The following is a 15,103-nucleotide window of genomic DNA, read 5'->3' on the forward strand; positions in this document are numbered from 1 at the left end:
CTATTCCACAATATAATTGACCTGTGCAGACAAGTTATCTTGCATATGGAATGTCTGACCTTCTTCACCTCCCCTGTCCTCCCTGCCCTAGGCCACATCCTCTCTATCAGAGTGCAATATGACACATCCCGCTAGAGAGCTGCCCGAGAAAGATAACTGAGATAACAGAGTAAGGTACTTGTTCCGGTAATTAAGTAACTCAATGATTAGTTGCCTTTTGTTTCATCTGACAGTTTCCAATCCTATTGAGAGCCAAACACCAGAGAGAGAAGAGGCCCATGAGCATCTGCTGGGTCCCACATCCACTCAGGGGCCAGCCCAGGGATGTTCTGGCCTGCCAAGAGACATCCAGCCCTTCCCACAGCCTGCCCTGGGGCTTGCAAAGCCTTGAGGGTGTAGGAGTCCCACAGAGAAGATCGGAATATGCCTGTGAGGAGGCAGAGGGTGAAAATATTTGAGGATGAAGGAGTGCCCCATTCCTGGACTAGAGCTCGCAGGAGCTTGGGGAGGTCACCAGTGCAAGCAAACACTTTGCATCAGCTCACAGGGGTTCAGTGACAGTCGGCAGTGGAGCTCCTATTTCAGGTTGCGCAATCCTGCACTCAATGGTTTAAGCACATAGTGATCATTTCTCTCACGCAGATGCAAACTGATGCATCAGATAATAGAGATTTTGCAGCTGTATCTTCTGCAGTTTGTAAGTTGGGAGTTTTTTTCAAATTCTGTGCAAGAGTTTCATATTATTGTCTCTTGACTGGAAGTTGACTGACTATATTCCATGCTTGCCAGCTTATGTTGCACAATGCTGAATTTATTATGTATCTTTTGCTTGTGTCACAATTTCACCATTGTTATATTTCATAAATTTAATTAATTAATTTTGGGAATAAAAAGTATTGGACAAAGAATTTTATTTTTCCTTGCTGTCTGCAGTCCTATGACCTGGGAAGTCTTTTTTGCTCATCTATAAAAATGAATCAGCTTCTTTCCTCTTGCTACATAATATGTCTAGACACAGTGCTGGTGAGCTGCACACACGAAGCAAAACACTACGGGAAGAATGAAATAGCTTGGATTTGCACTTGGAAAATATTAACAAGATGAATATCAATTTTGTAGAGATGATACTTAGAATTTTAGATCTGGCATCATAGATTCAATAAGATAGATGGATGTTAATTCTTCTGCTTAGGGCCAGGAGCAATCATAAGCATTCTGCTAATTCATCAGAGATATGGAGGATTTTTCTTTGCACTAGAATGCAAAAAAACAAGTGTTTTTTTAGGACAGAGCTGTCTGAGCTGAATGGTATAGAAAATGTAGGAAGATATGAAAATGTGAGAAAGATGAAATAGTTTTTTTATTTCTTGGTTTCATCTTTGTAGGTGTTACCAGAGAATAGTCTTTTCTGTTTTAATATTTATTATTTCCTTATCATTTTAAACAGCTGGCAGAAACACATGAGAAAATGCTTCTGATATGTTACATAAGTTTAATTCCTTTTATATAGTTGTATCCGATGCATTTTCTATAACCCAGTTCTGTGTCTTCCCCAAGCCCATACAAATGGAAAATTTAAGAACAACAGTTTAGTTGAGCATTTCCATCATGCTTTTGATCCCAGAAACATGTCCATCCTGCCAATGAAATAAAGAAAGGAAATTATATGCTTTGTGTCTTTTTCTTGAACTCTGAAAAATCCACCCTACTCCATTGGAGGTGGTGAAGATATGAGTCCTTGGAGATATTTAAGATATTCCATCTCAAAGGCCATGTTACAATGCTTTTGTTCCTCTCTGAGCCACAACAGAGATGAAATCTGACCTCTCACCTGTTTGGGATTTTCCCTACTGTGAAGAGATTTAAGTAAGGTGCTGGTAAGGCTGGAATAGGTGGCTGAGATAAGCATCTCCCCATACACATGGGTTGGTTTCTTTTTCCGGCAAAGCTCCATTTTTGACTCTTCTGTTGAGCTGAGTGGAGAAGTGATAGAGAAGCATTTCTGAGCTCATGGCAGTATAGAAAAAAAGTCAGCATTAAATACATCCTGAGAAATAAACAGTTGTCCACAACACATTTCAAATGCACAACCCCATTAAGACCTTGTAATTAACGCTGGGTTTGGTCTTGTTTTTGTAAGTTAAGATGCTCATGAGTTGTCTACTACTGAATATTTAGAAGAAAAAAAGTGGCTGTAGGCAGGAAAACCTGCAGCCTTGCAAGAAAGAAGCTAAGTGACTTGTTCATGGTGTGTAGATATTGTCAAAAAATAAGTGATGCAGAAAGAAAACACAGATTTTTTGTTTCCATCTCAAGTCCAGAAATATTTCATGTGCTATACAGTGGGAAGAGTGTGAATTTTGCTGGAGCATCTCATATTAGTGAAATTGTTGGACTGGAGCTTTGCAGAAGCATTTTGACACCTACTGGTATGGTAACAGGATGTTCAAACCTTTCACCAAGTACAGAACATAAAATGAAGACTCAAATACTCTTCCTGCTCAGGTAAATTATAATTTTATTTGGTTTATTAATGGTTATTTCTACCTTTTATATTGCAGGTGAACAATAAATACAATAAATAACTCTTCTGTTCCCTGTTCTTTTCGAAGACTTTGGAGTTTTGAAAATCTTTAAAAAAAACCAAAACATTAAGCATCGGATTTATTAATTTTTTGATAGGTCTTCAGGATTGTTTCCAGAAATTCCGTCACATTTCCCTTGGTCTTGTACTGGCATTGATCGTCATGTGCCATTCTCTGTGAAAGAAAGAACGAAGATTGGGTTAGCAAAGATTTTGTAATAAAATAAAGAATTTAGATGAATCAGTGAAAATATACATTATTTGGAGCTACACGAGGATTTCAAAAACATTTCCTAGGGAATTGTTCCTTGAGGAGTAAGAGTGGCTTTTCATGGTGGCTAAGAAGGTGGCAGGTGGATTGTCATATAATTCTGTATATTCAGTTCATATATTCAGTTATAGCTGAAGTCATTTAAACTAGGCTTTTTCAACCCAGAAAACAGTGCAGATACCATAAAGAGCTGGGTAAGCCTGGGGCAAGGGGTCTGCTCAGTGTCCCAAGGCCACCCTAACTATTCCTCCTTGCAGGTTTGAAGGCAGCTTAAAGGAGCTGGAGACACTGCATTGTCAGCATCTTCTGTGTCTCATTGAATCACACCAGAGCTTTGCTCAGCAAGTAGATAAAGGATGTTTCACTGCCTCAGAAAAGGCACCTGAGGGAGGACCCACGAGCCTTCCTGAGCGTCATCACAAGTTGGAAAATGCTACAGGTCACAGCAATATTTCACGGCCAAGAACCAGTGAAGAAACTGCTGCTTAAAGCTGCAGAGGAGAAGGACCTGGCTCCAGCCATGCAACTCCTGCACATCCATTTCCCAGTGTTAGATCATTATTGTTTCATGTCAAAACACATTTTGAGAAAGGAGAATAGAAAAGCATTTTAAATAAAGCTCCTGTCCCAGAGATCTATGTTCAAAGGATTTGGAGAAGAGAAAGGGCACAGTGGGGCTCTGCCAACTTAAAAAGCTTTTCACTGCCTCACACATGTTGCAGTTTTATCTGGCTCCTGTACAATATGAGTATTTACAACACATCTGAAATAAATGAAGCACTTAATCTACAAATGTTTAAATTATAAAAAAAATCACTTCTTTTGTAACAGATAGAAAAAGATCTGTAGAAAAGTAAGAAAGTCTTACTTTACAGAGTTTTCTATCCAGTAGAGCCTGGAAGGTCTGGTAAAGCCTTGTAATTACTGAATTGGAAGATTCATTGTTTTCCAGCAGGTGTTTGGTTCCATTCACAAAGCATGCCAGTTCATGGCCACTCTGTTCAACAAAGCAGACATCAGAAAAACCTAGAATGCATTTTGTGTTTATCCACAGAAAGAAGAAATTTGTATTCCTCAATGTGGCAGCATGTCACACTCAAATGCAACCTATTTTGCCATATATTGAAAACTGGTAAAAGAATTTTGGAGAGACTGTAAAACACTGAATTCTCATGTATGCCATAAGAAACACCTATCCCATCTCTCAGAAAACCTCAAACTGTAAAAGTTACCTCATTGAAGCATAGTTTCAGCTAATACTGGGGCTTCACCACATCTGAGTCTTAAAACAATGAAATAGTGCTGGGTACACCTAGAGCTAAGTCTGAGGCCTGACATCTCTAGCCCAGGTACACTTAGTATTTAGGCACCCAGCCATAAAACAAAGTCTTGCAGAGATTTTCAAAGCAAGAGTCTGTATCTCTTGAGATGAAAGTCAAGCCCACAGAGGACTTTGGCCTGAATCTGGGCTTGGTTCTGATTGCTCTGTAGTGGGAGGGCTTCTGCTTCCCTCCCCACCACTGTTCATCAAGCTCAGTTTTGCTGCTATTGGTGTATTACAATCTTCCTTATAACTGAAAGCAAAAATTACATTAGGAGCAAAGTGAACAAACTTAAACTCAGTTAATACCAACCTTCTTTAACATCTACAATAGCTTAAAAAGAAATATACTTACTTCAGGGATGGGGAGACACGAACATGACTGAAAACAAAAAGAGTGAGTGTTAAAATCCAGCATTCAATGTACAAGTACAGATTTGTTTAGTCTCATTATATTCTCAAAAGCCATGTACTCACACTGACAGCAGCCTGCCTACATGGGCAACTCACAGGACTTTTGCCCTGGAAGAAGAGCAATTGAGAAATCAGTATTTACTATCATCTCCTGCACAAGCATGCATTTTTTCAGAATTAAGGTGCTGAACAGCCACTTACAAGCAGGTGCTCTGTATAGCGGATAATTTCCCGGACACCGCAATACTCTGCTTGCACAGAGAGCAGCAGACAAGAGAGGAGTATGTATGACAGCATGCTGGCATTCATGTCAGCTCAGTCTGATGGGTGACAGAAGAACAGGAGGACACTCCTTTTAATTGAGTCTTTGCAAAACTCCCATTCTAATATGGAAAAACCCAATTATAAACTGATACCAGGTGCCCACTATTTTTTCCCATAGCTTGGACAGCATTTTAAAGAAATCGAATGTGGAATTGAGTCACATATTTCAGTGACTTTAGTACTCTGGAAATTCACAAATGCTCCTCAGAAGAGATTAAATTGAACATTATGATATCACACCCCAGCAGGAAACAATGGTTAAAAATCTACGAAAGCTTTTTTTTTTTTCAGATGTGGGGTTTGCCTCCTGTACTTATGTAAATTACAGTTACATGAAAGCAAAGAGATGATAATGCTTCAGCATTGCCAAAGTTCCTGAGAAAGCAAACTGATGTGCTGCAGGGTGGCTTCCCCCCAGAGTCAGAGCAGAACCTTGCTCAAAGAAAGCTGGTGACACTGCTGGCATCTGTGGAGCAGACAGACAGATGGATGCTGTTGTGGAGCAGTGCCTGGACAAGCTGTCACACTGAATTACAGCTGCTGCATCCAGAGAGCAATCCCATAGTCCTTGACCGTGATCCCACCTCTGTGGAGTGCACGTGCACCAGTGTGCATCTGAGCATGGGGTCCTCAGAGTGCAAAGAGGGTTGCATCCTACCCATTGCCTTTTGAGCAGAAAGGGCTGGATGCAAAAGTAGTCCTAGATAACCCAAATCGTATTAACTTTGCAATTCTCTCAGGTGGCCTCTCCAAATAAGGCTGGATGTTGGTGAGAGCCCTCGCTGGCTACAGAAGTTTCCTTTTTGCAAGTTGCACACCTTGCCAGAGCAAGTGGTAGCCCTTCAGATTTCTTTTAAATCCCCAGCGTTGACTTCTATGCTTCCCTTCTGTTTGCCATAAGTCCCATTATGCCTTAAAGGTCTCCTCCAAAACCTTGAAACTTCTTCTGGTCAGTCTGGCTGAAGGATAAGTGTGATTCCTCTGGAAACTGTCCTGGCAAGAGAAAACACTGAGCTGCAATTAGCTGGTTTTCCTCTGGAATTTTCCAACCAGCAGCGGGTTCACCTGGCTGAGTGTGGCTCTGCTGCCAACAAGGGGAGCAGAGGAGGACCTGCCTGCTGCTCCTGCCTCTGCCTCCCTGCATACACACCAGCATCACCTCTGGCCTGGGCCGGATGCTTCCTGCCTTTTTGCTGAAATTTGTCCTTAGGTGATTCAGTGGAAAGTGTACAGAGCCCTTTAGGCAGGTACAGCTTGTACACAGGCGCCACAGAACACCTAGAGAAAGCCACAGACCCTCCCTTGGCAAGCTAAAGCTGATGGCAGGCTGTGTTATGATCAACAGATGCATAAATATACCATGGGGATGGCTGGCATCCATGAGCCAGGCAGAGGCATCTTTCAAGGCACCAGACAGTTAGAGAAGGAATAAAATCATTGATTTCTGACTGAGAGCCTGTGAGTCCCTAAAAAACAATAAGGAGACTTCTGTTACAGGTACATCACCTTCGAGGAAACTTCTCTTTGCCCAAGCAAAGCAGTGGGCATGCTGCTCTCTGTTTGTTCAGCCAGTAAAGCCCCAATTAGTTTAAAGCATGAATCCCCTGAGGGAACTAAATTACGTGTAACATTTGTGAGAGACTTGGTTTCTCAGATGCTTGACAAAATGATTTTACATTCTTTAAAGGAAAGAGTTCAAAAGTGTCTTTGATTTAGCCAAGGTTGTGCAATGAAAGTGGTAACAAGTCATGGAAGAGAGGGGCAAGGGGCTCTTTGTGACAACAAGGAAGTTCTACTGTGTCTGTTTTTAAGGCAAATATGTTCATTAGAAATCCCATTTTTCCCAGTAACTGCTACGCTGTCTTTGCAAGGATTTTACAAAATCTGATGTACCTAGCAGGGTCTCTCAGGCCTCGTCACCTGAGTAATGACATCTCAGTGCAGCTGCCATGCTCTGTAAATAAAAGCAATGTTGGCACAAACTTCAAGATACATAATAAATAAATAAATATAAAAATAATAAAATATATAAATAAATAAAATGCAAGATACATAGTTAGGACCTTTCCATACACTAAATGTAATTATGGACACTGGGCAGTGAGCACATCAGATAACTTCTTCCCAGGCCTACAGCCCAAAAGGCAAGGTCTGTATTTTTGTTGCTAATTGCAAATCAGAATGGCTGAGCTTTCAGGGCTGCTTCTGAGCTGCTGCCAAGCCCACAGTTCCTCCTTGCCCAAGGTCATTCTCTGCCAGCAGTGCCAGCGCTATCTCTACATCTTTTCATTTCTATTTGGTATCTTAGTGAGATCTCTCTCACACTGTTGTTGCTCCAGGCTAAACGAGTCATCAGAGAAGCTGCATTCAGTTTACAGTGATAGAGAAATCACCAGAAGTCAAACTGGCAGTGAAAGATCTTTCCATGTATTGGTTAGAGCCAGGGTGGATGAGGCGCAGGAGCGAGTGGCACCAGCTACAGCTTCTCTTTAGAGAGTTTAGATTCTTTTCTGGCATTTAGAGGCTGATGCAAGGCTGTAGAAATTAATATTTGGTGCCATCCCTGCAGAAAGACTAACTTTTTAGTAGAATCTTCAAACATTTGGCTTTGATATTTTAAAAATCTTCATTATGATGACAAGCTGCAGCAACGTATTTTCACAAATAGGTTGTCATTTGTCAGTTAATTTTCTGTCCTCATGTCTAGGTAGCTGATCATCCACTCTTCTCCCTTAATCTCTCTTTTAGCAACACAGACCAAAATGGGGAGAGGAAGTAGAGGTTTCTCATCCATTGCTCAAAAAATAGAAATAAAGATCACCAGTGTTAAAGGTACTGGGAACAGTAGCACATAGAAACATCCCCTATGTTGCCACTGGGACACTTGAATGGGGAGACTCGCTGTGGTCAGCCTGGGGCAGAGCCACACAGCAGCAGATGGCATATCCCCATGTCCTACCACTTCCCTACCTGCTGAGGGATGCAGTGGGCAGGGTGCAGTGGAGGAGCAGAATAAGGAGGAGGTAGAGAGCTCCATCACCACGGGTACTGCCAGCACCAAGGCAGCCCATCAACTTTCAATTGATGGGATATTAAGATTCCAACCCAGAAAAGATCATTTAGAAAAGGTGAATATACAAAACTCTCCAATGTATTTCTGTGGTCTCTTGCAGGCATTTTGTTCTGGCTCCTTTGAAGACTCTAATGTCCTGCACATTTGTGGTTTATGTGTAAATACTTTGGGATATATATTTTCTTTTAATGCTTTTACTTTGATGCTAGGTGGAATGACCAAAAATGCCACAAAACATCCTATTTCCAGACTGATATTTTAACCTGGTTTGCATAAACCTCCAGATCTTCTGAGTTCTCATGAGAGAATTTGCATTCCAGTGTGGAGTTTCTAAGAATCTCTATACATTTTGGGTTTTCTAATGTAAAAAAAACCAATTCCCTGCAGAGGAAAAACACCCAGATAACAAACCAGCTTCTTTTACGTTTGCTGTGTGCACTGATCAAGATAGAAGAGATGCAAAGACCGCAAATGAAGAGATGCTATCCATAGTTTCATTTTCTTATTTGGAGTATTTTTTTCCCTTTCTCTTAGATAAAGATGACATAAGTTACTGTGGAAATAAAGGAAAATAGGGGCATTCTAATCCCTTTGTGAAAGGGTAAACCATAACATAGTAATAGCAAGATTGCTTATTACAGAAAGACATTGAATCCTGATGAACTCAGGGAACATTTCAGATTCAGTCCAATCCAAGAGGGTAGTGACACCCCCTGAGAGCCACACGCTGTGGTCTGCCCTAGCAGATGGACCACAGGATGTCCTCAGGGCTCACATTAGCTTCTGTAGGTAATGGAGCTCTCATTACTTGCAGAAGAGTTTTAATTCATTTGAAACCATTTAAGCTTATTAACAAACACTAGTGGCACTCAGGAGCTGTGAGAGGGGGGAGCACATGAGAGAGACCTTTAGAGCTGCAAGTCCTTCTTGTTTCATGCAATAGTACAGGCACCAGAGCTGTCCTGGAGTGAGCCAAGCTTTCCATGTTGCAATGATATTTAGCAAGAGCTGAGGCATCTAAAAGAAAAAAGCCCTGACAGCAGCACACCAGCCATGCTGTGTGTCATGCATATTGAAAATGCTTCCCACAACCAACCGTCTCTAAAAGCAGGCAGAAGGCAGCAGGAATTGAGCACAAAGGTCACCAGTTCTCTTGTAATGTAAGATTTTTCCTGGTGTCTTCTTCCAGTGTCTTCTTTTGTGGCCTGACCGCTTTCATACCAGGAAAGAGAAACATTGAGCGCTCTCACATCAAAAGTCCACTCACCCTTCCTCTCTTGTCTCACTGTGTGATGACCCTTTGTGTTGGATTTCCCACTCAGCACAGCATGCAGAGGGAGGCTGAACATGCAGGACAGACAGACAGCATGAGGCATTCACTCCATGGCTGTGTTAGAGCTCTTCCCCAGCCATCCCCATATCACAGCTCACTTTTCATGCTGGAAGTGTTGAAAATCCACCTTCAGGCTGCTTGATGGAAACACAGCGATAGAAATTTAACAACGAAGTAGGCACAGATACTGGTTCCCACCTAGTTGCATAAGTAAGAACAAGCTGGCCCTTATCCATGGGAATTGGCAGGATTTTCTATACCGTGTTATTTCTATGCCGTGTGTGAAGTAGGCTACATTAGTGCTAAAACATTTTGAAACGTGGGAGAAGAGACCAGTCCATGAAGATGAGCAAAGTCCTGGTGCTTTCACAGAGGTGAGGCCTTGCAGGTGCCAGTTTGATGCAGCAGGTGTTGGTGGCAGGGCAGTCTCAGCGTGCTCTTTCTTTCCCACTTGCAAGGTTCTGGTTTCTCCAGATTTTTCTCCTTGTGACCCAAGGTTATCCATTGCTTTCTCCATCACTCAAACAGGACCTTTGTGTTCTCTTCAGAGACTGGGTGTTGTACAGCCCAATGGCCTTAGAATTTCACCTTACAAAGCAGGGATTTCTTGATGTATCCAGCACTTTATATCTCACAGTGAAACTGCATATGGGCCCTCTGAGATCCCCTTAAAGAAATAGGCTTCTTCTGCTGCACAAGTGACTCCTAACTGGTTGGTTGTTCCACTTGTGTCTGATTCTGGAGCTGTCACAGGATCTACAGTTTAGGAAAACTGCACTGAAAATCAGTGTGACTGCTTAAATTTCCCCTCACTTCATGGCTTCATTCCTTTTGGAGCCTGTCTCTGGAAGGATACTCTACAGGCTGCTTATCTAAGCTGGCAGTGATCAGTCTGTGCATTACTGAAGGAGGATATATAGGAAGAAGTTGGCTTTAGAGAGAGGAAGCTGTTCTTGTGCAGTTTACATTCAGTTTAGCACTTGAACTTCTTCCCACTTGTCTCCTTGGATCTCATCATTTTTCTGGCTCTACATTTTACTTTTTTCTTCACAAGTACAAGACAGGCATTGGCCTTCTTGGCTGACATGAATGCCATGCCTAGGGGAGGAATCTCTACTATAACAGCCTCTATGACCAAACAAAGAACTTCAGATAAACCAGAGAGATATATCTTAATGCCTGCAAAGACGTCACCTACTCTTCCGTCTCAGAAAATCAGAAACTGAGATGTGAACTGTGATCTTGCCTTCCCCTGTGGTGGGGACACACCAGGCAGGGACTCCCGAGGCGTGAGAAAATCTCAGCCTGGTTTAGAGACATCATAAAATCATTTAGGTTGAAAAAGACTTGTATAAGCAGGGTTTCACTAGGTGCTAAAACTGCTGGGCAGCCTCTTCCCACCCCATGCACCACAGACATCACAAAGCTTCTCCCAGCCTCAAAGACCTTCATCCAAATCAGGGCTGTTTGCTAGAAAAGCAGATTTTCACTGGGAAATTGGTTCCTGTTTGATTGGTTTTTTTCAATTAAGGAAATAAGCTGCTGTTACCTTTTCTTCCTTCCATAGCACTAAATAGCTTATAAAGTATGAAAAACAGACAGCATCTCATTAAGTAATACAGGTTGTTGTAAGAGCTGGAATGCTGCCAGAGACATGAAAGTTGGGCAATTACAATCTTATTTGAGGGGTGACAGGTCTGAATACACTTTTATTATCCAGGCAACAAATACATAGAAGTGGGTATCCCTGGTTCTTCTGGTCTCCCTTCTCATTTCTTGACAATTTCAGGATTTACTGTGTTTATTTTAAAAATGAGGGGCTCTGTAAACACCTTGAACAACCTACCAAGCTGGTAGAAGCCATCCACTCCAGCATGTGTGTGGAACATGCCACTGATGGCAGGTGCATATGGACAGAGCACTGACAAAGGAGCTGGTCCATATTCTGAATTCTGTTGATACAGGTGTTTTCTTTTTTGTAATTCAGAGACAAAATCACCAATATATGTAATCAGTACCCCACTGAATCAGCTGTATGTCTGTCTGTCTGCCTGCGAGGCAAGGCTGTTGTAAACTCCATCACCAGGTCCCTGAAAATTTCTTCAGAGATCCTAATTTCTATCCATGGATAAAGATACTGATATTATTTCCAAGAATGAATGCATTCAATATATCGTACAGAAGATTATTCACAAGACACAGACTTGTCAAGTCTCTGTGTGTATAAATTGTAATTTCCATCCCTCGTCTTTGGGACATGGGGCTGACCCCTGTGGTGTCACTCAACCCCAGCACCACTGGACCTCTTTCACTGGTGACACAGCCACACACTCACTACTGCAAAAGCAAGACTAAGCTGTCAGTCTCCATGTGCAGGAATCATAGAACCATAGAAGACTTTGGGTTAGAAAGGACCTTAAAACTCATCTCCTTCCAGCCCACTTACCATGGGCAGGTACACCTTCCACTAAACCAGGGCCCTGCCCAACATGGCCTTGAGCACTTCCCAGGGGTGTGATCACTCACAGCGAGCGGTATCACAGAGGACTGTGCCTCAAAAGCTGCTTGTCCCAACCCTAAGGTGTCCTTGGTCACCAGCAGTGGTCCAGAGGCAGCCTACTCTCCTTCACAGTGGCCTGTGCTGCCGTCACCTTTGAAACCCTCGTGCTCTAGCCTGGGGTTGCTTTGCCTCTTTTGTGGTTTGTCTGTGAATGCAAATGGGGTGACAAACTGATTAACCAGTGTGTCCAGGCCTTGCCTCCATTGCTGCCAGACCAAGGCAGCCTTTGGCCAGGCAGGGTCACCCCAAAATCATGTAGAAGCTGTCCAGTGGGGGGCTGCCCATGGGGAAGGGAATGTGTTCTGGTTTGGCAGCAGACTTAGACTCGGGGTTGAATGGATAAGACACAGAGGGATTGCCCGGCAGCTCTAGCACATGCCCTGCCAGGGATGAGGATGCCATCAAGTGGCCAAAGCTTTATATTCACTTCCCACTTGCTCTTCATTATTTTGTATTTATATTATATATATTTATATTATATAGAGTAGCTTTCTGCCCTCTGCTCCCTTTCCACACCAGGGTGCCCATGGCTCTCCCTGACAGCTCCTTCTGACAGGTGTGTGCTACCCAAGAGTTTTGTCCAGGCAAATCCTGGGCTCCCATCTCAAAACTGGTTTAATTGGATGAAAAATATAATGAAATATCACCATGCAACTCCAATGTGGGTGTCAGGGCTTTACACCCAGAGAGCACTGAATGGATCAAACTAGGGCACCATGACGACAGGATCATGCAGGTACACAAGCTTGTTGTGAACTCATCAGTTTAATTAATTCATGGTCCATTTTACATTATGCAGGCAGATAAACACAACACTTATTTGCATTATAAAAATAGTCTGCCCAAGTATTATCCCTGGAGAGACACAGTATTGTCCATCTAAAAAACATGTTTTACATACATGCCTTAAAATAGGCAACATGGAAAGGATGAATCCTTAAATGCAGCCAGCAACAAATACTTGTGTGAAGGCTCATCAATTTTTTTCCATATTGTTTGTCAAAAACAGTTCCATGTGTCCTCAAGAAGGTCAAAGGCACTGTGAGCCTTCTCACCTGCAAGTCCTGAGATGAAGCAACACCAGCTGTTTATTCACCATTTTAAGGCCAGTTCTGGAAGCATCCACACTTCTGTTTTTAATCTGGGCCTCAGTGATGAGGAGCCTAAGGAAGGTGACCCCGTTTCCAAGTACTGTTACAGAACCAAAGTTTTAGGCACTTTCTGCTGAGATCTTCAAGTGTTGTGACCAATTCCTCCATTCATCCAGGGAAGAGGACATGGGAGTTTCTGTTTTCTTCTCCTTTTATGAAGGAAAGCTGGAGAGCTGCTCCACATTGTCTTCAAAAACCTTTTTTGAAGGCATCTCCTGAAACTGCAATCACTGGGCCTTTCCCCCAGAGCTCTTCTCCAGAGGAAGAACTGTTCCTCTAGAACATTTCCCAGATGAAGTGTTGTCCTAGATTATTCCTGCATGCTGTGTGTCCCTCTGCATGTGAGCCAGTTACCCCTTGGCCTCTCCTGCCAGCACCACCAGAGTCCTCTTGTCGCAGCAAAGCTGTTTCTTCTTGGGCTTTGGCATCAAAAGCTCCATGCTTAGAAATTAAATCATAAGGATATTTAACAGCATAAACAGAAATAATCATGATGTAAAAGATCTTGGAATAACTGAGAGGCTGAGGTAGACGAAAGATAGACTGGGCCTGCCCCAGTGGTCTCAGTGGGATTCCAGCAAAGAGCTGGAGGTCTGAAATGTACTGTCCTAAAGAGAGTTCCTCTGGTGTTGGTCTGCTCAAGGCTACAAAGTGATGTCTGCACGTTTTGGCAGCTGGCAGGTCACGTCAGGGAGCTCAGAAGGTCTAACGAGATACCTCAAGCTGGTCCCTGGCGGGCTGCACCAGGCAAGCTGTGTAAATTAATAGGCAGCCTTCTATATGAAATGTAGACTTGTTTTGTTGTTTTCTGTATTAAAAAAAGCAGCTTAGTCTCTGAATTTAACATACTCCTGTTTCTCAATTTATACCTTGAATAACAGACTGAATTTGTTGAAACCTTTCACATTTTTCATGATAATGTGTTAAATTGTGCCAAACTGTGTTGTAGAACATGAGCGTTTGTATGTGAGGAGTCACCCACTTTGAACCTGAAAGCAAACTAGGATTTGGTGGGAATCCAGACCTTCCTACAGAAAAAGCACCTGTGTACCCACCGCACTTCCTCCTTTCCTTGTTCACAAAAAGAATTAATGTTGGAATGCCGTGCTGTACGAAAGACACTGCCTTGGTGATGTGAGGTGGGCTGGGTTTGGGTACATCCCTTGGGAAAGGGAAGTAAGTTGTCTTCCTGGTTCAATAGGAGAAATGTCATTGATGAAGAAGCCCACCACCACCACCACCAGAATTATTAAGTTGTTCTCAGTCAACAGTGAAAGACTTGATAATAAAATAGTCTTTGGATTTGATAGAGCTTTTGTGTGTGATTTTCAGTGTCCTCCATGTGCTACGTGTCCACAGCAGTTGCTGTAGGTGCAGGATGGGAGTCTTCAGTCAGAGCAGGTGAGCCCTCACCAACACGACACTGCTGATTTGGCTCAGGAAAGTAGGAGACTTTCTTGTCTTCTCGGCAACACTTTTGAAATAAGAAAGAAGGAGATTTATGAAGTACTGCAGAAAACAGCAAAGACTTCCAAGAAAAATCTTGAGTATCTAGCTGCTAAAAAAGGTTCTTTAATCAGGTATTTTTAATCTTGCTCCTTTATGCAACTCTAAGTTAATGAGGGAAAGAGTGAAACAGTGAGTTGGTAGTCAAGGCGCTTCGAAACAGCTTAATTTCATATCTTTGTGGATAGAACAAAGGAAGAAAGAATACTGTGCAGGGACTACAGTAAAAATAATATTTCAAAATTTATAAATTTTATTAATTATTAATTATTAATTTAGAGAATATTCTCCTTTCCAATTTTTTTTCCTGATTGATATTAATTAAAATAATCACAACAATCAGAACGGGTTACAGTGAAGCTTCAGGAGATGTAGACTGAAACTAAAATCCATTGGCACATCTGCTGTCTGCTCAGAATCCCACGGACCCAAATTGTGTTTGGCTCTTCAGGTGTAGGTACCCATGTAAGTAATATGACTTTCAGAGGATCTATGCAATTGCAACCCTATTGGATTCAAAGATTAATTCTGTAATTTTAATAAAGCTAGAGGGTCTGACCTGGGAG

The 15,103-nt window shown here is 42.3% G+C and overlaps 1 protein-coding gene across 1 annotated transcript; it reads right to left on the reverse strand.

Moving 5' to 3' along the window:
• Positions 1 to 2,651: 2,651 nt before the first annotated feature.
• Positions 2,652 to 4,899, reverse strand: LOC309578674 (uncharacterized protein; the record flags this gene model as incomplete). The annotated part of the gene is made up of 4 exons (XM_082291437.1): positions 2,652 to 2,759; positions 3,781 to 3,852; positions 4,532 to 4,558; positions 4,792 to 4,899. The coding sequence occupies 4 exons, from the start codon at positions 4,897 to 4,899 to the stop codon at positions 2,652 to 2,654; spliced, it is 315 nt and encodes a 104-aa protein (XP_082147563.1).
• Positions 4,900 to 15,103: the final 10,204 nt, after the last annotated feature.

Source organism: Coloeus monedula, assembly GCF_965178545.1.
Source record: "Coloeus monedula genome assembly, chromosome: 15".
Classification (NCBI taxonomy): domain Eukaryota; kingdom Metazoa; phylum Chordata; class Aves; order Passeriformes; family Corvidae; genus Coloeus; species Coloeus monedula.